Source organism: Poecile atricapillus, chromosome 7 (assembly GCF_030490865.1).
Source record: "Poecile atricapillus isolate bPoeAtr1 chromosome 7, bPoeAtr1.hap1, whole genome shotgun sequence".
NCBI lineage: Eukaryota > Metazoa > Chordata > Aves > Passeriformes > Paridae > Poecile > Poecile atricapillus.
Genome location: NC_081255.1, coordinates 23,191,652 through 23,216,786, shown reverse-complemented (window position 1 = coordinate 23,216,786; position 25,135 = coordinate 23,191,652). Strand labels below are relative to the sequence as shown.

Here is a 25,135-nt window from a genome sequence, read left to right as displayed (position 1 = left end):
CTTTCTCTGCCCTCCCATATCATTTCTGCCTGAAACAGTTTTAAAAGCCAGCCAGAACTGGCACACTCCATAGCCTGACTTCCATCCCAGTTCCACCCTTGTAATAGAAATGCACTCACCTTTGGACTTCCCTCTGGTTTTGGCTTTGTGTAGGAGAAGGACCCTCTACCCTCCACTCCCATTGCTGCTAGAGCTCGGATGCGGCTTGTGCTACTGGAAATGAGAGCAGAGACAGCCTTGAGCAGGGAGCCAAGACCTGTTGTGTCAAAGCAGGGCCCAGCTCAGTGTGTTGGCTCTTCTCCAACACCAGGATTCCCAGCACATCACTGACCTGCGAGTGGTAGGTGAGGGTGGCCGCACCTGGACCAGAATGAAGCCCATGCTCTGCAGGTACTGGATGTACTGCTGCAGGAAGGCATTGCACATCTCCTGCAGCCATGGCTCCTCCTTCACCTTGCAGGGCAGTGCTTCTGCTGAGTCACAGCTGTGGCTGCGGTCCCTCCCCGAAGCTGTGGAGTCATTGGAGCGGTGGCGCTTCTGCAAGAGAAAGTTGCTAAGGAGAACTGCTGGGACTAGCCTCAGCAGAGGACACCAGGTGCCCTGGTTGAGCAAAAGGCAGATCTCTTCCTGCCAGAGAGCATCTAACATCTGGTTGTCCAAGCACTGTCCTAGTGCGTGTGTCAAAAAGCAAGATCCAAGATCTACCCAGCCATGAACTGACCTAACAGCGCTGCAATAACCTGCAGAAACCTGCTGCCTGTGTCAGCATTCACATTTGACTTCCCCAGAACGCTTCCACAAAGTGTTAGTGGCTCACAACTGGTTCACACAAAGCTCAGAGCTTCAGCTCCTAAAGCCACAGTAAGAGCCCAATCCCCTTATGAATGCTGCTGACTTCTCAGGATTTTCTAGCAGTTCAGTAGCACTGAAAAGAAACAGTGTTTCCTTCTAAACACTTTCCGTTCTCCTTTTGATGTCCTGAATACGCCTTTTCTTCATGCTGAGAGAGACTAAGGTTTCTTTTCTGATCTCTCCTACTTTAAGCCCACAGCTCTGTTACATGTTTCCATCTGGCTTTCTGCCTATCTGCTCCACCAAGCACAAGAGATGCCTCTTTACCTGGCATATCTCCAGCTCCTCTCTGACCTTCTCCAACTCTTTCCAGATCAGTGCCTTTGCCACAAGATGTTTGGTCTCACACTTACTGCCCAGATGAAGACATTAATACACTAGTATTTTAGGAATTTGTTAGAATATTACCCATTATACTAACACCCCTTTCTCATGTACTCTAACCAATGTCTGCTGTACCCAACTGCTCACAAATTGAAGAAACCACTGAGATGTGTGCTCTGCACAGGCTCTGCAGTAAGTGTACAATAAAAGAGGGTTCAAATTTCTCTCTACATTGTGCTGTTTTATTGGGAACCAGGTCCCAGCTCCCGCAAAAGCTCTTATTTCACAGGTGCCTCTTGAGTTCCTTGCATTCTTTTTCTGTTCTGACTAATCTGAACAGCCCTCCAGCACTGCAAAGCCTGGCATCTCAAACATCCCCATAAAAGACCTGGAGATACAGAACCTAATACACCACCCTGAAACCCCTGCTGCAAGGCTCTTCAAGTCCAATAACCAATTTCCATTTTGCTCTGTTCCAAAAACAAAGGGATGTTTTCATTTTGTGATGATATTTTCCCTTTCATCTGTAAGTGTTCAATTTCTGTAGCAACCTCTGTTTAAAGACTCTGTCAAAATCCTTTTGACATTCTGATAAATTACAACAGCCTGTTCTTCCCTTCTGACACACATGCAGACTGTGAACAGCCGGTATGGGATCTGCACTGGTTTGTCTGTCAGGCTGCAACCTGCTCAGGATTCAGCTGGTTTGCTTTCAATAGTTTCAGCTACTTGTTTGGTCCAGGAAAGGTTTACCAGGTCTGGCTGCTGAATGCATAAGGGAAGTTCTGCCTCCTTAACAGATCAGTACCAGACAGCACCCTTGATGGCTTCTCCAGACTCAGCCCTGAATTCCCTGGGTAGACAAGGAAATCGGTCTTCTCTAGGGATAGTGTGGCTGCAGGAGAAAAGCTTTGAGGATGCAAGGATTTTCTCAGTCTCCATCTTACAGCATTCAAATTCATCCTGTATTTTAGGAGTGAGGCCAGAGCAGCCCTGTCTTGGGAAAAGACTGTTCCTTTGTTCCTGTGCACAAAGCCTGACCCCACTGGTGCTTGCTGACACTCACCTTCCCCTCTACCTTGCCCAGCTGGTCAGTCTGGATTTGCTGCCGGAATGCTGGGTCAAAGAGCAAGGGGGTGGCACAGTAGTGAACCAGGCGTGAGGACTGCTTCAGAGTCTCCAGGTCTGCCAGCTGCACAACACGAGAGGAGCATGGTTACAGCACACACCCCTCACTGAGGCTGGGAACGAGTTTGTCCATGACACCACAATACCACTTAAATGGAGATTACTGTGGGAATCCCCTGCTTTACAGCCTTTCCAGTGCTGGGCAGTGAGGCCCCATGCCCAAGCATGGTTCAGAGTCCTGCAATCCCAAAAATTCAGGCAGAGACCACTGCTCCACTGCCTAGCACCAGCCCCACTATACACCCTGCTCAGAGCTGCAGTGCTCCCCTTTGCTGGTGCTTGCAGCATGCTGTAAGAAGGCCCAGCCCACCACCTGCCCAGGCTGCACTCACACTGATAGGCATGTTGGACTGAGCTGATCTCTGCTGCCAGGTGACAAAGAGGTTTTCAATCTTCATCTGTTTCTCCAGTTCTGAAGGAAAGACAGCAGTCACAAGAGCATCAAGCCACAACCCCAGGTATTGCTACTCTCCTTCACTCCCACCCTGAACAGGCCATAACCCATTCCAACAGAGAACTGTCGCCTGACAAAACTCTTGTTCTGCTCTGATTTCTTTTTCCAGAAGTGAGATTATTAGGCAGCCTCCCATGATATCAGCCCCCTCACTTTACCTTTCCTCTCCATGCTCTTGATTTCCAGGAACTGGGCCCCATGCTGAGCCACAGGATCAAAATATCCCAAGTCAGGCCCATGGGGTATGCGCCTGATGGTGGTAACATCCCGCAGAGCTTCATCAAAGGGCACCACGTCAGGATGGAAGTGCAGGGACGGGAGGCTGCGGGCAGAGCTGCTCAGCCGGCCTTGCTCCTTGCTGGGTGGGGGACAGGGGCTCCGGATCAGTGCATCCACCTCCAAAGTGGAGTTCAGGAAAGGATTTGGCTCCTAAGCAAACAGACACAGCAATGAAAGCCTCCTTACTGCCAGCCCTGGAGCAAGAACCCACAGAGTACACCCAATTCTGGCCCTCTGCTGAGATCTTTGTTAGCCTTTTCCACTGCCACTTCCAAGAAGAGAGCGTCTGGACCCACCATGCCTCTAATGTGAAGTGAGAAGCCCATTCCTTAGCCTCAACCTAAGTAATTCAGTCACCAATAACTGCTGCCAGCAGAAGGACCTGGCTTCTCCTTCCACCTGTCTCCAAGAGCAGGGCAACAGTCTGGCTGGAAATGGTCAAGTTGAACATGTGAATGTCTGGGGATGCCCTACCAATCAGTGCACAAAAGGTGCTTGCAAACTTCCTCAGACCCCCAGATTGCCAAGGCCCTTCCTGAAGAAGAAAGGACTGCCCTGCCTGGCATGGTGCCCTACCTGTTTGCTGTCCTCATGCCATGGTGTGTCCATGAAACAGTGGTGGTGGAAGAGTCCCAGCTTTTGGCTGATCAGGCAGTGCACGATGTGGGACCGCGCATTCTGCCACTGCAGCAGGCGTGTCAGGGAGCAGTTCAAGTTGGCCCCCAGGTCCGGGGACCAGTTGTAAGTGTAGAGGGTCAGCTGGAGAGAGAGGAAGGGGAGGAAGACTTAAGGACATGGTCAGAGAGAGCCTGCATGGTGGCACAGGCTGCCCCAGGTGTGCCAGTGGTACTTGCTGCAGCTGCAGCCAGTTTCAGATGACAAGGCTGGAACAGGGAAAATGGCAACAGCTCAGTTACAGTCCCCATTAACAGCCACAGCCATTACTACCTTTTTGTCAATGATCTCCATGAAAAGGAACCTTTGCCGGGGCACCAGGTCTCGACCAACAAGGCTGGGATCAGAGCCTCTCTCTGCTGAGCTGAATTCCATGGCCTCAAAGCGCTGGAGCCCTTTGTGAGCTGGAAGAAGCCACAGTTATGACCCTCAGTACTGGTTCATCTCACTTTTATGTCCTGCCATGCCATCAAGATAGCATGACAGGATATCTTGCCACAGTACTGCTCAGCTCGTCTTGAAATAAGCTGTTACAAGCACATTCAAAAGAAAGGTCTCAGAAGGCAAAACCACACAACCCACTGCCCACCTCTGGGCACAAGCAGTCTGTCCCAGTAAGGAGGGGATCCTGTTCATTGATGTCCCCTTACAAAAGACTCCAGCACAGTCCCAGGGACCATGGCCAGGCACTCACCCTGTTCTGTGCTGCAGCGCCACTGCTGGAAGTTGCGTCCCAGCAGGATGAAGTGTCTGATGACTCCAGGGCAAGGGCTGGCATTCTGACCAGACTTATAGGGCAGGAAGGCAGTGCCCCGATGGCAGCTGCAAAGAAAAGCCCCAGAGGTGGCTACCAAGTAGAGCTGTGGCAGTAGAAGTACAGCTGATCAACTGCCACCTGTGAATCTCATAACTCACCAGATCTGCTCAAACACTTTAACAGTGGTGTCACTCGCCAGGGCAGTGACCAGGTTCACCACTTCCACTAGGATGGAGGACAGGAGGAAACGAGAAACCATCTCCAAGGAGCACTGCTGCACTGACGGGCACCCTGCATGGAAGATGTACTGTAAGATAAGGTGCCAAGCTGCCCCAGAACCACATCCTGCCCACATGAGCAGTGGAGAGAGCTAGGGGCCTGAGGTAGGGCAGAGCTGGAGAACAAGAACCTTACATGGACAAGAAGATGAAGCCTGAAATAACCCCTGGTTTCGGGTCCTGGCCCAAAGTGAGACCTGGACCAAACACCCTGTATGCTCTGAGCACAGCACTTTATTCCCCTATTTATTCTTTCTTCCCTGACTCACTCCTCATCAGAGGAAGATGAGAGCTCCACTTTGCCAACAGGAGTGTGAGAGGATGTACAAACACCAAAGCGAAAGGTAACAGAAAGTAGCAAAATGGCAGCCATATAACCCCAAATCCCTGCATATGAAGGGTACACTCCTCCTCTCCCTCCCTCCCTGCAAGGGGGTCTCCCATGCAACTTCACAGTCCTCAAGCATGTTGCAGAGGCACAGATCCTCCATCCCTCCTACATCTGGGAGCTAAAGCACTATCATAGCTGGTTGTTGGAGTCCAGGTCTCTCCAAAGCAGCTGCAGACAAGTTCAGCAAGCCCTGGACTTGGAGCATGGCAGACCAAACCACAAGCCTTAGAAGGTTTGTTCTGATGCACAGGCATGTGGCAGTCCTCCTGCCACAGCTTTCTAATGCTGGTGCTGGCCCTGAGACCAATGTGCCTCTGGGGAGGTTTGGGGAGAGACAGGGTATGTAACTAGGACCAGCAAGGAATGAAGATGGATGGTGCTGTAAGAGGACTTGTCCTGAGAGCTCTGGGTAGAAAGGCTCACTTCCAGCCTGTTTGGAGGAGCTGGGACCTGAAGCACATACCCAGGTGGTTCATGAATGCCATCCACTGCTGGCAGGTTTGATTGAAGAGTGGGTGCATGGTACCTGCATCTCCTTCTTCCAATTGGCAGGCTCGGCGCCTGAGGAGAGGGAAGGGAAGCACAGTTACACTTTATCAGTCATCTGTAGTGAAGATAGAAAAGTGCAACAGTCCCCTCACAGCTCCAGAGCAGAGCCCTGGGAGCCTCCTTTTTGGGTTTATACAGTCCTTGAGCTGGGTCACTCTTGGTCTGTAGCCATATGAGTGTCAGGTGTTGCACAGGACCCCACAGTGCAGAGAAGGGATCTCTGTCAGGGAGAAACAGCTGTGGTCCCAGCAACACCCCAGCAATAAGGGCTTTGTATGTAGAAGGCAGCTTTCCTAAACTGCCTGTGTAAGGGAGAAACTACAAGGAAAGAAAATGTGGTCCAGAGGCCATCAGGATGCAGAGCAATGTACAGCAGATTAGGGGAACAATATCCTGACTGTCCCGCCTGCAGGCTGTGCTTGCCTCTGTGCCTGCTCCAGTTCAGCTGTGGCTGTGGCCCGATCCTGGCTCAGGTGCTGCTTGACATTCTCTGTCTTGTGCCGCCGTCTCGTGCGAGCCTCTTCTGGCCTCTCCAGCACAATGTCATCAGTAGTTTTGGGGCTGCCCAGCTCTGAAGACTCTGCCTTGCTCTAGGGGAGAAACGGGTAAGTTAATGCTGTGCACATTTACAGCCCAGTCAGTGCCCTGATCTCAAAATCCCTGCTGCAAGCCTGATTTCCCACCCCCAGCCAGATCCCTACTGTCCATTCCTCATGGCCTGACACACCACGAGGACTTTACAGGCCCTGTTCCTGCAGTAACATTACCAGCATGTCCCAGAAGCTGCGGCGTCCCAGCTTGTTTGTGGGTGTCACTGGCTCTCCAGAGCTTGGTGAAGGTGCAGAGGTGAAGTGCAGGGGTGGAGGACAGCTCCTGCCAGGCCCCACACTCGTCAGGGCCAGGCCCTTGGTCTCTGACATGGTCCTCCTTAGGCCTCCTGCGGAGACAAAGCAAACCAGACTCTGCAGAGCCTCTCCCTGCAAAGCTGCTGGGTACCTCATTGTGTCTGGCCAGAACCTGGCTGGAGAGAAGGGAAAGAACCATCAGTAATATCCAGAAAAGTGGATTCAGTCTTGGGGAACAGATAGACCCTGAAATATTTCTTCCAACACCAATGTCTATGATGCTTCTTCCCCAAGACACCACATCACACATATTGCAGAGGGGAGAGCAGCTTCCTCCCTCCTTGCCCACCCAACCATATTCCCTCCAGCACAGCAAAGCTCCTGCAGGCCAGGCAGGAGGAGCAAGGCTGGGTGGAGGCTCAAGGTGGCCATCCTGGCCAGGCTCTCACCCGTAGAGCTCAGGTCCTCCAGCTCTGCAGCACTCAGGGGGCAGGCGGCTTCCACGCACAGTGGGGCTGGCAGCACAAGGAACTCCATGACAGCGTCGCAGAGCGCGTGGCGCAGGGCTCCACGCAGCTTCTCTGACAGCTGCAGCAGGCTGATGTTGCCCTTCTCCCAGATATCCAGGCGCACCAGCACGCAAGGCCCTGTGAAGAAAGTGTAGTTCTGCATGGTTCAACCCTGCCTTCACCAGCCCTCCGAGGTGCCCCAGGGGATGTGGAGGCTGCAGGCACTTGGCAGCTGCTGGCCAACTCCCCACCTGAAGGCAGGGGATCAGCCCCTGGCTGGTGCCTGCTGACGGCTGTGAGGCTTTCAAAGTCGCTGTCCTGCAGCAGGCCCACGATGGGCGAGGGGGAAGGCAGCTTCAGAGGGTCAGGCCTCTCCCCATGGGGCAGCAAGGTGGGGCTGCCGTGCTCATCCACAAATGTCAGCGCAATGCATGCGATTCCTGCGGGGCAGAATGCAAGACAGCCTCCATCAACACAGCACCAAGTTCACTCCCCCAGTGCCTGCCTACACCTTGCCATCTGGCAGCTGGGACCATCATGTCACCACTTGAGTTGCACAGTGTCACGTGGCAGGCAGGGCCCACAGGAGGGGAGGCAGCCAGGGGAGCAGAGGCTAGCTGTGCCCGTGGGGAGCCGGGGTAAGAAGCATAGGGTTTGGCACAGGGTGTCCCCATCATTACAAGAATCTCTCTCTTGTAGAGTCACAGCATATTTCACCTTGCCCCTGCAGGAGCTTCCTGGGTTGTCCAGCATCACATGCAAGAGGAAAGTATCTCTGTTTGCACCAGGAAAACCTTTATGCAGATTGATCCAGGATGGGGCTCACCATTCCTGTCCTTGTAAGGGACAGAGTACAGGGCCCAGACACTCTCCAGTAGCCCCCTCCAGGCTGTGAAGAATGTAGAGTCCCTGCAGATATGACACCTTGTTGCAAATGACACTCACAGCCCCCTCCTCACTGTACACCTGAACAGAATTAGGTGCCTTCCCCATGCACTCCAGCCAGGCAGGACTGGGGACAAGGCAGGCTCACACCCAGGACTAGCCTGGAGTCACTGTAGAGAAAAATTCAGAGCCTGCCTGTTGGCTATCTATACTGAGCCCTACACACGCACAACAGGACAGTTCAGAGCTGCAGAGCAGCTGTGTGGTTCCTGCCCCACAGCCCATGTGCTGTCAGCCCTGCTATGGACCAGAGCAGAAACAAGACCTGACTCCTCATGGCCCAGCTCAGTGGCCAGGGCACCAGGGAAGCATCTGTAAGATCCAAACCTCACACTGTAACCCTAGATGTTCCCACTCCCTTTGAAAGCTCCCTGACTAAAGCAGCACTCAAGGTGGCTGGATGGCAAAGCTGCCCCAACACTGCCTAAAGGTGATGTGCCCAGATACAAATAACCTCAGCCCTACAACACTGCTGAGCCCATACTCTCTCCTCCATCCCAGCAAGGATGGCACTGACACCAGGCTCCACTGCCACAGAGAAACCAGTGTCCCTGACCAATCCCCAGCTCTGCACTGAGGACAGGTGCCCTCTGCATGGAGACAAACCCAGGCCAAGCAGGCTGTGCCCAGCCTAATCAGCAGCAGCACAACCACCCAGTCTCCATCATTCCTTGTGAAGCATAAGCTCTACAGCAATCTTTCCTCCAAGACATAGCAGGGAGAGTGCACTGGGATGGAGAGAGATACTCACAAAGGAGAGAGGTAGGCATTTCAGTCAGAGGGCAGCTCATGTGCACCCACACTGAGGAAAGGACACTACACCTATGAGCAACCCCCACAGAGCCTCCTGCTGCAGCAGGGCAGCTCTCCAAGACATGGGTGTCAATACAGAGGCACCAAGAGCAGGAAGTCTGCCCCACAGGACAGTGATTATGAGCTCTACCAACCAGACTTTCTTAAACAGTAAAGGGTACAAACTCCTCAGCAGTCTGGCTTGGCAGTTGGCCCCAGGCCCACCAAAATAGCTGAATGATCATGTGGTAATTATAGCCCATTCCCCTTTTCTTCTCCTGGATAAATTCCCACACTCAGCCCCTTCTGCCTCTAGTGAATTTCCCTTTCACATCCATTCTTGTACCTCTGCTCTGCTTCAGTCTGTCTGAGCTGAGGACACGAGAACAACCAACCACAATTCAAGCAGGCCAGGTCAGCAGCCTGCCCAATGAGCAGAAAGGCTCTCCTCCATGTCACAGGGAACAAGGCTTCCAGGAGCATAAAGAAGCTGAAATCGAACCATTAAATCATGGATTAAATAAACTAATAAGCTAAGAAACTCAAAATCTGAGTTCTGGAGCTATCGAATGAAGTACATCAGCAAAAGCTACCAAGGGTCTTACTGCCTGGTGCACTGGAGGTGGGGTAACTAGAGAACTGTTATCTCCCATCTGTGGGGGGCTCTGAGCCCCCTCTGACCCAGGCTCACTGAAAAACAAAGCACACATCTAATGCCCAGTGCCTGGCCACTCCAGCCTGGCCACTCCAGCCCTTTGCTAAGCAAGGGAACACCCCACACCAGGGCACAGCCACTGGGAGAGTGATGATGCTACACCCTGCGGTATCAATGACATTTGAAACATCAGGACTCCTGTCTTCCTCAGGGAAGAGAAGCCTGTTTGCACCTGTGGGAAAAAAGATGCAGGACCTTAGAGTTCACTGCTTGCAAGCTAACGGGGCAGCACACAGACCCTCAGCAGCTGGGAATCACTGAGCTGCCATCTCAGGGCAACAAGTCCTGTTTGCTCATTTATCCAGCCAGCAATAAACAGGGCTCAGCTGAATGGACACACACACACAAACACACAGAGGAGTCAGAGCTGAAGCCACAACACAAGGAAAACAAGAACAGCTGGGACCAGAGAGCTGCATGGGAAAAGGAGATGGAGTAACACTTGGAGCTACGGGTGCTACCTTGGAAATGAGAGAGTGGAAAGAGGTGCTGCACAAGGTCCGACATGGTACCTACATAACAGAAGAACATTCAAACAGAGCATGAGGGGCACAAGACACACAATGGCCAGGTGACAGACCACACTGCCTGGACAAAACATGACATGACAACCTGCTGCAGCGTGGGCCCTATCCAATCCCTTTTCCAGCAGTCTAGAGAAAAAAGCAAGGACACTGCCCACACAGCCCACGCTCAGCTACACACATCCAGATTTCCCTCTGCAGCAAGGCTTCTGCCACAACTGCTCCCACCTCCAGCCCCATGCAGCCCCTGTGCCCCACTCTGAGGTCCTGATGTGTCTAGAGCTGCTTCCTGCAGCAATAGGTCAAGCTTAGCAAGTGTCTCTGTGGGAGGCCTTACTTTGCTCCACCACACATGCAGAGGTGTGCAGTCCCTCAGGCACACACCTTACCCACCTTCCAGCCACAGAGGAACACACTCCCCCAGCACTGGCCCTCCTCAGTCACTCATAGCTCTCCAGCATGGGAAACACCTCCCCAACACACAGCTCTATATACTGTTTCAGAAGAATTGAGCACAATACCTTTTCCACCAGTGCCTTGGCCACCTGGCTTGTTGTACAAATAGAGATCCTGGTCAGGGATGCTCCCATTGTGGTTGAAGTAGTGCTAAGGAGAACAAGGAAGAATACTGACAAAGATTAGAGAACTTGCCTTAACTGGAAAAAGGCTTTTGTATATGCAGGGCTCATCCCCAAACCTATAGAATCAAATCCATACCTACTCAAACACTGTGGTTCTACATATCTGCTCTCACCCTCTGTCTTTACTATGGCCATGCTAAGTGGTGGGTAGCTGCTCCCAAATTTTTATTAACCCTGATGTTTCAGTCCTTAGATCTGAGGGAGCCATGCAAGGAGCCAAATTCAGCTTTGAAAGGGGATCTTCTCCCATGCCCCTTGGAGATGACAGTGGGCATGAGCTTTGTGGTTGCTGCTTTTTCACAGCAACTGCCTGTCATGAAAGCATGGCCTGTCTGGGCTAATCAGGATGTGCTCAGTCCTGTAAAACTCTTCCAGGCCTCAGGAGTTAGTGTCAGTTTCTCCCTAACCCTCTGTGACACAGCTGGCAATGTGCTGTCTGAGCTGCCCCAACAAATGTCCCCAGCAGCAGCTAGAAGCTGAGCAGACTGCTGTCCCAACCCCAGCCCTCCTCACCTTGAAGTGGTGCTCCACGTTGCTGTCGGTGTACTTGGGGGTGTGGAGGAAGATGAGCAGGTTCTGGCGCAGGTAATAGGCCACGGCGTGCAGCCAGGGCAGGGCTGAGGGCGGCAGGGAGAACTGCAGGACCTCTGTGGGCGGCGTCCCGGGGGGCTGGATAAACTGCACACAGGAGGCTTTAAAACCCAGCTGGGACTAGCAGGCTGCCCTGCCCTAGGGCTCTAATACTGATAAAAATGACACCAATTGGCTCTGCAAAGGGGGAAGTATGGTGGGCAGGACCCTGAGACAGATCATAGAATATCCTGAAATAGATGGGATCCACAAGGATCAAAGTCCAACTCCTGGCCCTGCCCAGGAGAGTCCCAAGATTTGGGCACACATTCATTCCAAAGTGTGGGAAGGAGGGCACAGGGAAGTCCTGCCATGCTACAAACCCAGCAGAGGGAATCTCCCAGCTACCCTGGCACCCACACAGTATATAATACCTTGGTGAATGCTAGCCTGACCAAGCACTGCAGCAGGGAACAGGATGTAGCAAACTGCCCTGGTCTTCCTTGGGGCAGAGACAGGTAAAAATGTAGGAAAGTGCTCTGGGATGAAGAGAACAGATTAGCCAGTGAGGTACCTCTACATCTGCTGGGGTCAGCTTGCAGTTCCGCACCAGCATGACAGTGATGATATCCAGAGTGGCCTCATCCAGGCGCCTGCGCAGCACTTTCACCAGCTCATCTGTGATCTCAGGCCCTGACAAGTGAGCAGAGGTACAAGCAGCTTTTTCACCCCATCCAGTATGAATGACTACAGCCACCTCTCCCTCCCTGGTCAGGATGTACCATCCTCACACTCACTTCCCACAGGGAATTTGACTTTCCCCACCATCAGTTTTTTCAGACATATTTTTCTATGGGTCTATGATCACAAAAGACTGCTGGTGCAGTAGGCAAAGACAAATGAACTCCTGCACAGGGTCTGCAGGAGGTTCCATTGTGGGCTATGGATCCTTTCCTTGTATTTTCACCCACACAGAACAGAGAGCAGCTCTGGGCTAAGGGAGAGCTGTTTGCTCAGGAGAGAGATTCCTCTTTCTTCAAGCAAAGAGGGCAGGGAGCAGAGCTTTGTTTTTCTGCCTTACATCAGCACAGTTCTGCAGCCAGCTGCTATAACATATACCTGCTGGGGCAACACCATGGACCATCAGCTGGATGTGCCTGTCTATCTGTCCCACAGGGCGGGCAGAGTCAACACTACGGCATGAGGCAGTGTCCAGAGAGGATCGAGAACCCTGGAAAAACAAAAACAGCCATGTGGAAGTAGTTTCATATGAGTTCTAGATCCATCATTGTCCCAGGTTGCCAGCAAGGTCAGGCAATCACCACCCACTGCTGCCCCACTCCACACATCCACAGTGTTTTACCCCACAAAAAATCCAGGTTGCAGGAACTACTGTGTTCCCTCCACTCCTGTGACCAAGAGCACCCATGTCCAGTTGCAGAGAGCAGCAGACTCACCATTAGATCCTCAGTGTAAATGGGCTCCTGGCTGCGTGTCAGTGCCAGTGAGCGAGATGATGCACTAAGGCTGCTCTCTGCTTCCCACACCTTCCCACTGTGGGTGGTTTCAGTCAGCCTGAATACAAGAGAAAGACATGTCAGCCTCCATCCCCAAGGATTCCCATTGTCCATCTACAGAAGATCCACATCTTCCCTGCCCTCCCCTGTGCACTAGTCCCCTGTGGGGACTAGTCCTTAGAATATGGAATTTGTGGAAAAGCTGTTCTCTAGCTGCCTCAAAAAAGCCATAATTTCTCCTCCTATTTAAAGGCTTAGCACAGGGACAGCAGGATGGACCTGGCTTGATGTGACTGACTCATCAGAAATCAGATATTTGCTGCTTGGGTCACAACATGGTCCCTGAGGCTGGGCAGAGACTTTCTGTCCCAAGGAGCTCTCGGTCTAACACATGTAGCAAGGCCAACAAGTAACACTGGCTTCTTACCGGAGGTAGAAAACAGATTTAGTGGCACGTTCCTGGTAGACAAACATATTCTTCCTGTTCACCACAGAGAAGGCATTGAGCACCGAGCGAAGTGCCTGGATAGCTGTGGGCGATGTGGGACATTAGCAATCACATATCCTTCTCTGGAGTGCCAATCCAGCCAGCAGCTGGACTCCAGACACGCCAAAAGGGAGGGAACCTGGGCTGTACGTACCTCGTGAGACCCCCATGTTGGGGCCCATCTTGAGGCGTGAATGCACATGGATGAGAGTGCTCCACACCACCTCACAAGCAAAGTGCCCTGGCATGAACTGCATGGTGGCAGCCAGGTAGTCCCGGGGCTGGTAGCTCTCCTCTACAGAGTAATCTGTAAAGAACATATGATATAGCTGGGGCCACAGCAGGGAAGTTAACATCTTAGGCATGTGTGTAGCACTGCAGCTGAGGCATAGCCAGGGGAATATCCATACCATCCGTGGGCATCACACGCTGCCTGTATGAAGTATAGGGTGTTTCACTTTTCCAGATGTCCTCCTCACTTTCTGCCACCAGTAATGAGTTGCATATGTGGCTGTCATGCAGGTCCTGCAGTAGCAAGCGCTGCAAAGGATGAGGAAAGATTGGTTCTGTTGCTTGCACAGCCACAGAAGACAGCAAGAAGTGTTTAGGGCCAGACTGAGTCCCTTTTCCTATGACCCCCAAACTGGGACTCCACCAGCTGAACTGGCTCCCCAGGCCTTCCTCTGAGCTGAGACCAGACTAGCCAACCTCCAGAGGTCCCTTCTCATCTAAGCCATCTAATCACTGGCAGCTCTGTTAGTACCCTCTTAAGATTTATTACCTGATTGACAACCCTGCAGATTTCACTGATCTTCTTCACCACCACCTGGTTGAGACTCTGGCACTCCCCTGGCTGCTCCTCTTCTGCCTCTGCTGATGCTGCCTTCTCCACACTCAGGCTGCTTTATGAAGAAAGGGAGGATGGGGTGTTAGCAGGGCACCTGGACAGTGCCCATCACTGGGTGCTGGGAGCAGGAACACAGTGGGAAAGGATGGCAGTTTTCCCCTTACAGAGCACCAATCTACTCCTGAAACTTCCCACTCACACTGGGCAGGGAGGAGATCCTGTCCAGAGATGAGTGAGTGGCAACAAGGTCACAGTGCAGAGAGGCAGTGGTCAGACAGGGGACCCTCCTTACCGTGTGTGGTAATAGACTTCCACTCGGTCCTGATGGATTTTTATGATGAGCCAGAAATCCGGCATAAGGGGACACCTGGGTTCCTGGTCACTCATTAACGCCTCTTCATACTCTGAGTCACTGCTTCCCCCATCATAACCTGCAATGTATCCTCACTTCAGTCCTATGCTTGGCAAAACACCTCCTCCCTGGGCAGGGCAGCCACTCACAAACCCTGCCCTCAGGGCTCAGCCCAGCCCAGGCACACAGACCCCGCAGTGTGTCACTATCAGTGCCACCACACGTTGTCATCCCCCAGCCCTGCCAGACTCACCCAGGTGATCTGAGTCCATGCTGCCCTGGCTTGACACAAGGCTCTGCACTCGGCTGGGACGCTGCCTGCTGGAGCCTGCAAAGAGGAGAAGGGTTTGACCATGAAAGTACTTGCTAAGCCCCATCACAATTCCCCACCTGCTGGAGAAACATCATGCCACAGGACAATCGGGCTGTGCTGGCCACTGGAGGCAGTGCTGGGGAATGGGGCTCTCACAGCCATTACTGAAGTCACCAGGAACTGGAGGTCATTAGGGATATCAGTGCAGCAGCACAGCCCAGTATCTTGGGTACTGTCAAGCACTGAATTACCAGCACCCTAGCAAGGAAGAGACTAAAGTCCAGGGTACCAATGGAGGTATTTAGGGATGGGAACAGGAGTAGCAGTTATATTATGTATGTTACAGCCAGAACTGAGCTCTCCCCTTAAAAGTTTCTGATGTTGAGGTACATCCTGCCCACACGGCAGCTCCTACCTTCCCTGCCTGGTGTTACAGACTCAGACAGGCTTGCTGCAGATGGTGTCACCAATGGTGACTTCTCACTGTTTCCCTTCTCAGAGGATGATGATGGCAATGACTGTATGGTTGTCTCTGGAACTGCCTCCTCTATGGAGTCCTGGCCTGCTGCTCTGCTTTGATCGAGTCTCAGCATATCTCCTGGAGCCTGCATAAAGCCAAGGTCACAAAAATGACCAGAAAAACAGGCACTGAAAAAAAATCCCATCATCCTTCTACATTCTGTTACCAGCGTCCCCCACCTTCTCACCAACAGATTGCTCAGTGTTTCTCACCTCATTCTGTGTGTGGCTGACTCCAGCTGCAGGGTTTCCTGTGTCCGGTACAATGCGTGTCTCACTCTCTGGCCACTCCCAGAGACCCCTGCCTGTTTCTGGGAGGACACAGCTTGTGTGGTGTAACAGCTCAGAGCCTTCTGCCTCTGTTTCACTGCTCCCCTCCTGGCCTGCCTGGCCCAGGCCTGTCCTGGTGCCCTCTCCAGCTGGCTGCTGCAAGCAGGGTGTCCCTGAAGGGTCTGGAGCAGCCCTCCTGGAGTGCAGGCGGCTGATGGAGATGTAGTGGTAGTCGTTGCCTTCTGCATTCAGCATGTAGCCTGGCAGAGCCATTCTTCTGAACTCCTGCAACACAGAGAAGAATAAGCATCCTGCTAGCAAAGCATGATGCTGCCTCAGGGCTTTCTCTTTACCTCCTTGAACTTCTCCAGAGAGTGCTCAGGCCCAAAGACAAACTGGAGCAGCACCACCTCGCTGTGGCAGCTGGGCCGGCCCTTGGAGTTATAGATGTGGGTGGCCACCCTGTGCAGGATGGAGGTGCTGATGACTTGTGAGTGACGCAGCGCTGACACAATCTCATCATCCAGGAGCCAGCGAATCTGAGCAGAGCAAGGACACAGAGCAACATCCAGGTGACTTGCATTTGCAAACCTGCCCCAATTCTTACCAAGCCCCAACTGGATGAAGGCAGTCTCTCTCATCACCCACATCCCTCATCTCCTTAATGTACCTAAGAAAAGGCCTTCAGAAAACAGTTCTGCCTAGCCCACCCCAACTGCAGCAAGAATTTTCTCACGGTAACCCCACACTTTTGGGAACCACAAGGCTAATAGCCTTTGTGACACCAGTAAAGCCAAACAGTCAGTTCAGCTGACAGGTTGCAGCTTGGAGCAGGCTAGGAAGTCTGGAACAGCAGTTGTGTGCTCTAGCTGGAAGAAGGGAGGCAAATCCGGCTTACCTCATTCATAGTGGCTTCTATAGCCTGTCTGTGCACTCCAGGGAGGTTGGAAAGAGCAGGGTGCCTAGGAGAGAGGAGACAAAGCATCAACCAGTCCTTCTCATTCATGCAGCTACGACAGTGCAGCTCCCAGGCAGTAAAAGGAAGCGGTGAGGGGCTTGCTACACCTGCAGTGCCATACCTCTCATCTCCGGTGGACGGGAGACGTTCCAGGTTGTGCATGATATCCTCATCCGAGCGGAAAGAGGACGGCTGCCCTGGAGAGCGTGTGAAGGACACACTGCTCTCCGAGGTGCATCTGTCACAGGAGAGAGAGCAACCTGAGTGCTGGAGCCAGAGAAGATAAACAGACACAGAGCAGAAAAGGGATCTCTATAGAAGGTGAGCCTATCTAGGAAATATTTTACTTTTCTCAAGGCTGTGACAGGCTCTGCAAGAAGAATCGTAAGTCTCTGTACATGGCGATGAGACAAGAATGTCTGTCTGGCTAGGGCAGGCAGGGGGTGGGTGACTGGGCCTCTTTCCACCTACCTGTTGTGGAGGATGTCTGTGTTCACAACTTCTATCTCCAGGGGCAGTGTCAACACAAAGATGTCCAGGGTCACACAGAGGTCCCCCAAGTCAATGGTGTTCAAGCCCTGGCAGCTTTCCAGGCAGCCCAGAACTTCCCCTGAGGAGAGATCACAAACCAAGGGACTCAAGCAACAAACATCTCTGCTTACACACATACCCAGCCTGGTGGCAAGTACAGAGACTGCAGAAGGTGGCTGTCACACACACCTGGACAGGCTCAAGAAGGCCACCATCATCTTCCATGATCCTTTCAACCTTCCATGACCAATCCCACAGCAAGTGGGAGACCTGGTGAAACAGCCCTTGTCTGATGACGGCAAACCCTGGGGGTTTACAGGGAAGGCTGGTCCAGGGAGATTGCTGTTTAAGACACAGCATGTTTGTTCCAGGGGCTGCTCACCCAGCAGGAGCCTGACAGAAGCACTACTGCCATTTAACCTCCCAGCAAGAATTGCTCTTACCTAGACAAGTTGGCAGGGACTGCACGGGCATGGAGCTGTGCTGGCTACGCAGCTTCACTGAGCAGGTCAGGTGCACAAAGAGCGGGGGCATCTCCTGCTCCAGGAACTCCTGCTCGTTGAGCGAGTCCCCTCCCAGCACGCTGAAGGAGTCATCATCCTGGTTCACTGTGTTGGAGTCTGAGAGGGAATCTGTGTCTGGGAACTCGTGCTCCAGCTTCTCACGGTACTCCACCTCCAGCTCTGGGTCACTCTCTGTGGCAATGCAGCATCCAGACACAGCTCCTGTGGATACAGGTTCCCTGTCAGCAAAACAGGTCCACATCTCCAGAGACTTGACCAGACACACCCAGCTCTGAAAGGCATCACCACATGGACAGACATTTTCTTTTCCAAGACAGAGCAAGCAAACTTTACCTTCTTCAGCTGCCATTTCTGCCTCTGATCCCTCCATGTCCTCACTGCCTTTCCTGTCTGTCTGATCCCGAGATGCCTCTTCCTGAGATGGAGAAAGAAAGAGCATATACTAAAACCCTTCCAGGCAATACATCAGGTTGTTGATGGGAACTCCAGGGACTAAATCTACCCATGGGTCTGCCAGCCCCAACTCCAGATTTGACACCAAGAAGAGCTACTTCACAAGGATCAGGTGCCTTCCAGGACATCCCCATGCCTACCTCTTTCTTGGCTGATGGTGGGCAGTAGAAGAAATAGTGAGGATTTGATGGCACTGGCTTGAAATGTAAACTTCCAATTTCCAGAAATTTTTCCTAAAAGAGAAATCCCAAGTATGAAGCGGACAGCCTACTCTACACCCTCCTGTTGAAGCCGGGTCAAGCTTGCACATTCCTCACCTGGATAATTTTGTGCAAGTCTGGGTGTGCCTGGCAGGGCTGTCCAATTTCCAGCAGTGAGAGGGGAAATTCTGAACAGCAGCTGGTGCCCACACTGCTCTTTGGCTCCTCTGTGGGACTGGCAATGTTATGGGAGTCCTGCTCACTGTAGTCTTCCATTTCAGCACTGACAGGATTGTGGACAGGTCAGACAGGCAGATTGAGAAACAAGACAAGTTTTATGTGTTATCCATCCTGCCAGCATCCCACCTCCCAGCTCCCCAAACCTCATCTGTGTCAACACAATCCGAACACCCACAACTCCATAGCCCAGCAGCCACACATGTGCCCGGATAAGGGCTCCTGCTGTCTGAAGCCAGGCCTGAGCTAGTTTAACCATGCTGATCACATTGCCATGTCTGTACACCACACTACACACCCTGCCTGGGAAACAGAGACACACACCACAGGGACAGGCCTGCAGCAACCTGAACTACCAGCAGCCAGCTCAGGGTACCTCACAGCAAGTATCACCACACCAGCACCCCAGTGTCTGGGCAGCAAAGCTCAGGCCCATGTTCACTCAGCAGCTCCATGACAGAATTAGTCCCTAAAACTCAGTCAAAGCCATCTGGGGAGTGGGATACTGACTGGTCAAAGCACTCCCCTGGTACTCAAATTAGTGATTCAGGTGGCAGATCTGGGTGCAATGTATCACAAGCTATATACTCTTCAGTAAAAGTTTACGCAACTTGCATTCAGATAGGTGTTTCATAATATTGTATAAACAAAAAAATGTTGCCAGTTTTTCTTGGGGAAAGTAGCATTTGAAGTCAACTGACTTTTTAAACATTGACCACTCTTCAAAATCACAGTCTCAGCTCTATGAATTACAGTATAAGGGGACATAGCATTGGAGATTCCAAATAAATGCTAGTGAATTCACATAAAGGAACCGTGCAGAGGACTTAAGTGTTTCTTTGACAGACACTAAGGCACGGAACTTCTTTCCCCCTTAAGTTTTCAGAGAAGATACAAACCTCATAAATACCCTGAGGAATAGGACAGAAGTTTAGCATATTTCAGTTCTGCCTTGGTGTTTCTCTTGTGCATTTTTTCCACAGCTTTAATTAAAAAAAGTGACACTTTGTTCATTAGAAAATGATAACAAAGTTGTCATTTACACCAGAGTCAACAGCAAGCTCAAATGAGTCAAGCAGCAGGAGATGCATAATTTCTCCAGAAACAAGTCTTGCAGGCTTGCAGACAGACTGCCCTCCAGCTCAGGCCAGATGGGACAGTAATGAGCCAAGACTACAAGAGAAGGGAAGGATGGATGTCACCAGAGACTGCAAAAAATAGAGGGTCCTGGTGGACACCGTACAAGGTGGATATCACTGTAAGTATCTGCTCTTCTGTGTGGCTGTTAGACTCTGCCCTACAGCATTCCTTCTAGCAGGCACTACAAGATGCCTGAAAAAAAGATTTATCCTGGTGTGATGCTAAGAACAGAAGCAAGACTGAGCTGGGTCCCTACCTTGACTCAGAGACCAAGACACCTCGTTCCCTAGAGCTCTGCTCCTCTTCCTGCTCTATGCTGCCCACTTGGAAGCTGGCTGCCTTGGAGTGTGTATGGAAATGTTGATGGCTCTCTCGGAACGAGCGGACATGGCTGCACACCGTCAGCAGGAAGTTGGTGATATCAATCTCCTGGAGCAGCTCCTCACAGTAGTCCATGGCAGTAAGCAGGTCCTGGGAGCTGATGCTGTGTGACTGCTGAAGGGTCTTGAACAGCCCTAGTGATAAACACAGTGCTTGAGCATCCCATGGCATCTCAAGGATGTGAGGCTGTGGGAGTCAGGCAGTGGCCACATGTGGATCTTCACCAAGTCCCAGCACAGAGCTGGAGTCAGTGCTGCTGCTGGGAGACATGGCACCTAATGCTGCATGTTATCCTGGGCTTGGGTGACACCAGAGTGCCCATGGCATCTGTCACCCTGAAGGTGAGAGGAAGGCATCAAAGAAGGGATGCTCCTTCACAGCACTTCACAGATTTGGGAACAGCCTCTTTAAGGCCCATAGGGAATGCACAGAGGTATCTTTAAATCCCACCTGGTGGTACATCAGTCCCACAGCTCCTCCCTTTGCTTGGAGTAAGACCACAAGGAAAATGAGTCATTGCTTTCTTAGAAGAAGATCCAGCCCCAACCCTGCCACAGGTCCCATGTGCTGCTGCTCACCTTTCACATAGCACTGGTGGGAGTGCTCCTGCAGCAGCGTGCAGTAAGTCACCAACTCCTTGTGCTTGTGGTCCAGCCAAGCAGCAGCTGGAGGACGCTCCAGAGACTGGGACCTGGAAAAGAGGAACCACAGCCTTTAGTACCAACAAAACGCATTTTAGACTGTAAATTGCTCTGGTGCCAATAAAGCAGAGCCTAGGGCATGCACAGGCAGTGGCTGCTACCAGGCAGAGAAGCCAGGCCAAACCAAGCCAAGCAGACAGGGCTAGAGCCAGCCTCTTGTCAAGGAAACTCCTCTGTTTTTTGTCTAGGTACCAAGTATGGTTGGTATTACCTGAAAAAGATGTCCCGAGGAGGACGGTGTGCCCGTGGGCTGACGAGCTGCTCTCGTAGCAGCTCCAGAGAGCAGCTGTAGATGTAAATGGGGCAGCGAAATCGGCGGCACTCGCCCAGCTCAGACTGTGAGTTCTGGCGGCAGAAGGAGATGTGCACGTCTCTCCGGGAGGGGCCACTCTGCTCCCCAGGCTCCTGGCTCACTTCTGCAAAAGAAACAATTCTATGGTAAAGGCCTCTGATGGTTCCTTGTTCTTGGTCTGAGACATCACAGCTCTCACAGAAGCACCAGTTAGATACTGGCTTTTCTAGCTTCTCACCACTCATCCTCACCCAGCACCCAACCACTCAGCCCAGTGTTTTGGCCACCTCAATCCCCTTTACAGCCATGACTGCTCATCACCACCTCCTGCAGCAGCACAACCCTTCATCTTCACTGCAAGCTTAGTTGATCTGCCCTAGGGGCTGTGCAATCAAATCCCATATACCTCAAGACCTGTCCCTAAGACAATCTGGTGCTGACAGTGCCAGTCTGGATCATGAAACCAGTCACTGATTTTCCAGTGCAGCCCACTACTGCCATTCCTAGTACCTTCTATCTACCTGCAACCTCCTTGCCCACAAGGAACCAACCTTAGGCCAGAGGCACCCAACTCACACTCCTTCATGCCCCCATGAACATCACTGGGCCTCTTGTCCCGACTCTGCTGACTGCCAGGCAGAAGCTGCCAGGCTGCAGCAGGCAGTTATTCCTCCTGCTTTAAGCTGCTCAACAGTATGCTCAAGAATACCAATACTTTAACAAGGTGCTGCTGGTACCATGGGCTGGCGTTATGCTGAGGGTTGGTAATGGCACTGCAGCATCCCCCTCTTCAGCCCTGACTCGCTCTGCACAGATAGATCCCATGGTATCTTCTGCAAATCGACTCTCATCTTTTGGAGATTTGTCCAACCCACAAGCCATCAGCTTCTGTACATCTGGAGGAAAAGAAAATAAAATCATTCTTTGTCCAGTGAGAACAGCTTAACCCTTCGATCTACATTCCCAAGAGATCAGATTTCCTGCTACCTCTTTGTGTGCAGAAGCAGCTTCTCCTGAGCCTAGCAGCCTCCACCAGTGGCTCAGTAAAAGCCAGACTAGTGTCAATGCCCAGAAGCAGGGACTCTCTGACCATCCCATTAGCAATCTCCTTAATCCATTCATTAACAACCCCACTGGGAAAACAGTCCAAACGGCTACAGCTGGCAAACAACTCAACACCACATACCCCACCTGAAAACCCTATGTGGGCAGCACCACACCCTGAGAAGTAGAGCAGGACATTCAACACTTGGCACTATACTAATCTGGCCGTGTGGTACAAAAAGACCATGCATGAACTCTGCTGTTCAATTTTCTCTCCACCCTACAAGAGCCAATTCTGGTTTTTCTGTTTCCCTGAGGAGGTGCATAGGACTGCTGCCTCCACTTTCCCCCCACAGCAGACCCCCTCACCTGAGAAGGTGGCTGGCAGGAAGGTCAGGAACACATGCTGCGGGTTGACCAGCTTGGCATAACATCGCCATTGAGGGGGAAAGGTCCCCATCGTGTCACTCAGTGTCACATCATCCTCAGGCAGCTCTGTGTTGCCAAGGCTCTGGTGGAAGAGCAGAAGTTGGATAAACTCATGGCATACGGCACAGGCCCACCTTGAGGCAAGCAGCAACCACACATAGCAAGCTCTTCCAGGCCTGCTGGTTGGCACAGTGCTGAAAACACCCTGGTCACCTCTGCATATTCTCAGAGCAGCCTGGCTCTAGAAGTTACCATTCTGGGAGCAGCCTAGCTCCAGGAAGTACAGCACAATAGCCAGAACATGCTTAGTCAGCATTGCTGGGGCCGATTCTGATCTCTAGGCAGTGACTGCCCATGGTTTCAGAGCAATCTGAAGCACAGTTACCAGTGCTGCTGTAATAGGCTTGGCCCATAGCAAATGCAACTATCCATACACCTTGCAGATTCCTGCTTGACTTCAGCCACAGGATACAGCCTAAACTGCTGCCAAAGGTGGGCAAAAACAACTGCCTTTCAATCTTTCTCAGCCCTTTTAACTCTCCTGCTCTTAAACAGCTGCTGCCTTGGTTTCTGAGGGGTCTCAGGAGAAGGACAGCAGCACAGCAGTACCTGCAGAGTACTTGTGGAGCCAGTCATATCCCTGGTGCCATTACTGCCAACAAGATGATAGGATGCAGAAGCATCCTGCTGCTCCAGGGTCCCAGAAGCTTTTAGGGTTTCTTCTGAAATGGAGCACAGATAAACCAATCTGAGAAACCCCAGCTGAGGATGAGGCTTAAAAGAAAGGCTCCTGAGAAACCTCACTGCTCCTGGTGTCACTACTGCCACACTCCTGGTCCTTACCTCTGATCACAGGGAGTGTGAAGGGGGGTTGATGGCCATCACGATCCCGTTGCAGAACCTGCTCCATGAAAGCCACGTGATCAGCATCAGCCATGGGGATCTCCCGGTCACTGAGGTCATGCTGAAGGCAGCCATGGAAGAGGTTTAGTAGCATTTCATTGGGCACAAACGAAGAGTCCTTGGTCACCTCCTCATTCTCTGCTTCAAAATAGAACCATGGCACCTTCAGAGATAGCATATCCATAGCCACCACCTGTCCACAACCCCAGGAGACAGCCCTTTGCAAAGAAACACTTCCACATAGCCAGGAACTTCCCCAGCATCTCTGCAAGACTGACTGGGAGAGTACTGAGGAGGCTCTGGAGTTTTTGGCATCTTTAGTTACCCTGCCCTAACCCACCCTGCTATTCTAACAGTTGTGGAGATGCTGGGGATTCACATAAGAAACCACCACCACAAAGCTGCTACCTAGGTTTAATGATTTCAAAAGCAGCTTTTACAAATTATCCCAGAAAAGGCAGCAATATAGCTGGACAGCCTGCAGAACTGGGAAGAACAGCACTGAGCTACTCAAAGAGGCATGGCAGTGCCCACATGCTGCTGCCCCAGGAGACAAGCACTTAGAGCAGGCTGTCCACAGGCATGGAGAGAGGACAAGGGAAGGCAGGTGGTGAAGAGGCACCTACCTTTTGTCAGCATTAGGAAGAACATTTCAACCTGCTGGCACCTGGGCAAGAGCTTCATGAGGTTGAACTGGAATGGGATCTCATGCACTCGAAAGCCAGGCCCCATGTCTGGATCTACAACAGAGGTGAACAGGACCACCAGAAAACAAGAATTCCACAAACTACTCTAGGAACTGTGACTTGAAACAGAACAGAGGAGCTTTTCTTTAACATCCTTTATAACTTCTATAAAACAACTTGCCTAGGCATACCAGGCCTATCACTGAAGAGATGAGCTCATTTTCCATCTGCTCCTGAAGTCAGCTCCTCTCACACAATTACGGAATGAGTGATGTTGGAAAGGTCACCTGCACCAACCCCAACCCTGCCACTCAAGCAAGGTCACCTTGTCACCTCTCCAGCCTAGGCAGAAAAGTCTCAAGGCTTTTTTGGCCTTCCCAGCATGAAGCCATTTCTCTGTCAACTTAAGTGCAACAAAGTGACCCACAACCATCAAAGTCTACAAAGTTGTGAAAATACTTGTTTTGCCGTCTATGGGTCCTGAGACATTCAAGACCTAGCTTCTTCTCTGCTCCATCAAGCTTGCTAGGACATAGATGGTAGACTCACCTTCAGCAGCTTTGGTATCTGAAGGAGGGCAGACCCACTCCTTGTTCTGGCACAACTGGCTGATGTATTCGAAGGTCAGCATGGTGGCGATGCATGCAAGGTCCCGGGGGTAGAGCTGCAGTAAGCAGTTATGGCTCAGTTTATGAAGCAGAACTATTACCCACAAATGCAGAAGAAAAGGGTCTAAAAGCAAGGAGGGAGAGCAAACACCTATAATCCTGTGCCCTGAGTTGCCCTATTCTCACTCATTGCTCCCTCCTTCTCCACCAGCCCTTTAGCCTGTTTCCACCTTGCTCAGGAGGAGTGCTGGTAGCAAACCTACAGTCCCTGCTCTGGTCCAGCTTGCTTCCCTCCAGTAGAATGACTCTTCACAAAATAATTTCTATTTTCGCAGCTATCCCAAAGAAGCATTGCCTCAACTACACCGCAATCAAGAAACTTTCAATGGCCAGTGGCCAGTTCCTCTTTTAGAAATCTCAGACTCTTCTGTGACTAGCATTCCCATCTATTCTGG

The 25,135-nt window shown here is 51.8% G+C and overlaps 1 protein-coding gene across 7 annotated transcripts in view; it reads right to left on the bottom strand.

The window, feature by feature from the left end:
* SZT2 (SZT2 subunit of KICSTOR complex) overlaps nucleotides 1-25,135 on the bottom strand; it is a 54,181-nt gene that overhangs the window by 7,994 nt on the left and 21,052 nt on the right. The window contains exons 20-63 of one of the 7 annotated variants that reach the window (XM_058842159.1): nucleotides 24,622-24,736; nucleotides 24,013-24,126; nucleotides 23,327-23,527; nucleotides 23,093-23,205; nucleotides 22,424-22,565; nucleotides 21,748-21,906; nucleotides 20,930-21,134; nucleotides 20,596-20,708; nucleotides 19,893-20,151; nucleotides 18,377-18,542; nucleotides 18,200-18,292; nucleotides 17,940-18,021; nucleotides 17,526-17,807; nucleotides 17,023-17,161; nucleotides 16,673-16,789; nucleotides 16,492-16,555; nucleotides 15,947-16,132; nucleotides 15,537-15,878; nucleotides 15,220-15,409; nucleotides 14,745-14,819; nucleotides 14,432-14,570; nucleotides 14,074-14,194; nucleotides 13,703-13,832; nucleotides 13,447-13,599; nucleotides 13,233-13,335; nucleotides 12,746-12,863; nucleotides 12,408-12,519; nucleotides 11,863-11,981; nucleotides 11,232-11,396; nucleotides 10,599-10,683; nucleotides 7,353-7,541; nucleotides 7,042-7,239; nucleotides 6,515-6,684; nucleotides 6,171-6,337; nucleotides 5,662-5,759; nucleotides 4,688-4,820; nucleotides 4,467-4,594; nucleotides 4,046-4,176; nucleotides 3,674-3,856; nucleotides 2,977-3,247; nucleotides 2,697-2,776; nucleotides 2,243-2,368; nucleotides 332-537; nucleotides 120-213 (exon numbers count right to left, since the gene is read on the bottom strand). In XM_058842159.1, coding sequence (XP_058698142.1) covers nucleotides 120-213; nucleotides 332-537; nucleotides 2,243-2,368; nucleotides 2,697-2,776; nucleotides 2,977-3,247; nucleotides 3,674-3,856; nucleotides 4,046-4,176; nucleotides 4,467-4,594; nucleotides 4,688-4,820; nucleotides 5,662-5,759; nucleotides 6,171-6,337; nucleotides 6,515-6,684; nucleotides 7,042-7,239; nucleotides 7,353-7,541; nucleotides 10,599-10,683; nucleotides 11,232-11,396; nucleotides 11,863-11,981; nucleotides 12,408-12,519; nucleotides 12,746-12,863; nucleotides 13,233-13,335; nucleotides 13,447-13,599; nucleotides 13,703-13,832; nucleotides 14,074-14,194; nucleotides 14,432-14,570; nucleotides 14,745-14,819; nucleotides 15,220-15,409; nucleotides 15,537-15,878; nucleotides 15,947-16,132; nucleotides 16,492-16,555; nucleotides 16,673-16,789; nucleotides 17,023-17,161; nucleotides 17,526-17,807; nucleotides 17,940-18,021; nucleotides 18,200-18,292; nucleotides 18,377-18,542; nucleotides 19,893-20,151; nucleotides 20,596-20,708; nucleotides 20,930-21,134; nucleotides 21,748-21,906; nucleotides 22,424-22,565; nucleotides 23,093-23,205; nucleotides 23,327-23,527; nucleotides 24,013-24,126; nucleotides 24,622-24,736 — 6,576 coding nt within the window. The remainder of the gene's footprint in view (nucleotides 1-119; nucleotides 214-331; nucleotides 538-2,242; nucleotides 2,369-2,696; nucleotides 2,777-2,976; nucleotides 3,248-3,673; nucleotides 3,857-4,045; nucleotides 4,177-4,466; nucleotides 4,595-4,687; nucleotides 4,821-5,661; nucleotides 5,760-6,170; nucleotides 6,338-6,514; nucleotides 6,685-7,041; nucleotides 7,240-7,352; nucleotides 7,542-10,598; nucleotides 10,684-11,231; nucleotides 11,397-11,862; nucleotides 11,982-12,407; nucleotides 12,520-12,745; nucleotides 12,864-13,232; nucleotides 13,336-13,446; nucleotides 13,600-13,702; nucleotides 13,833-14,073; nucleotides 14,195-14,431; nucleotides 14,571-14,744; nucleotides 14,820-15,219; nucleotides 15,410-15,536; nucleotides 15,879-15,946; nucleotides 16,133-16,491; nucleotides 16,556-16,672; nucleotides 16,790-17,022; nucleotides 17,162-17,525; nucleotides 17,808-17,939; nucleotides 18,022-18,199; nucleotides 18,293-18,376; nucleotides 18,543-19,892; nucleotides 20,152-20,595; nucleotides 20,709-20,929; nucleotides 21,135-21,747; nucleotides 21,907-22,423; nucleotides 22,566-23,092; nucleotides 23,206-23,326; nucleotides 23,528-24,012; nucleotides 24,127-24,621; nucleotides 24,737-25,135) is intronic. The other 6 variants (XM_058842161.1, XM_058842160.1, XM_058842162.1 and 3 more) reach the window with 6 other exon arrangements.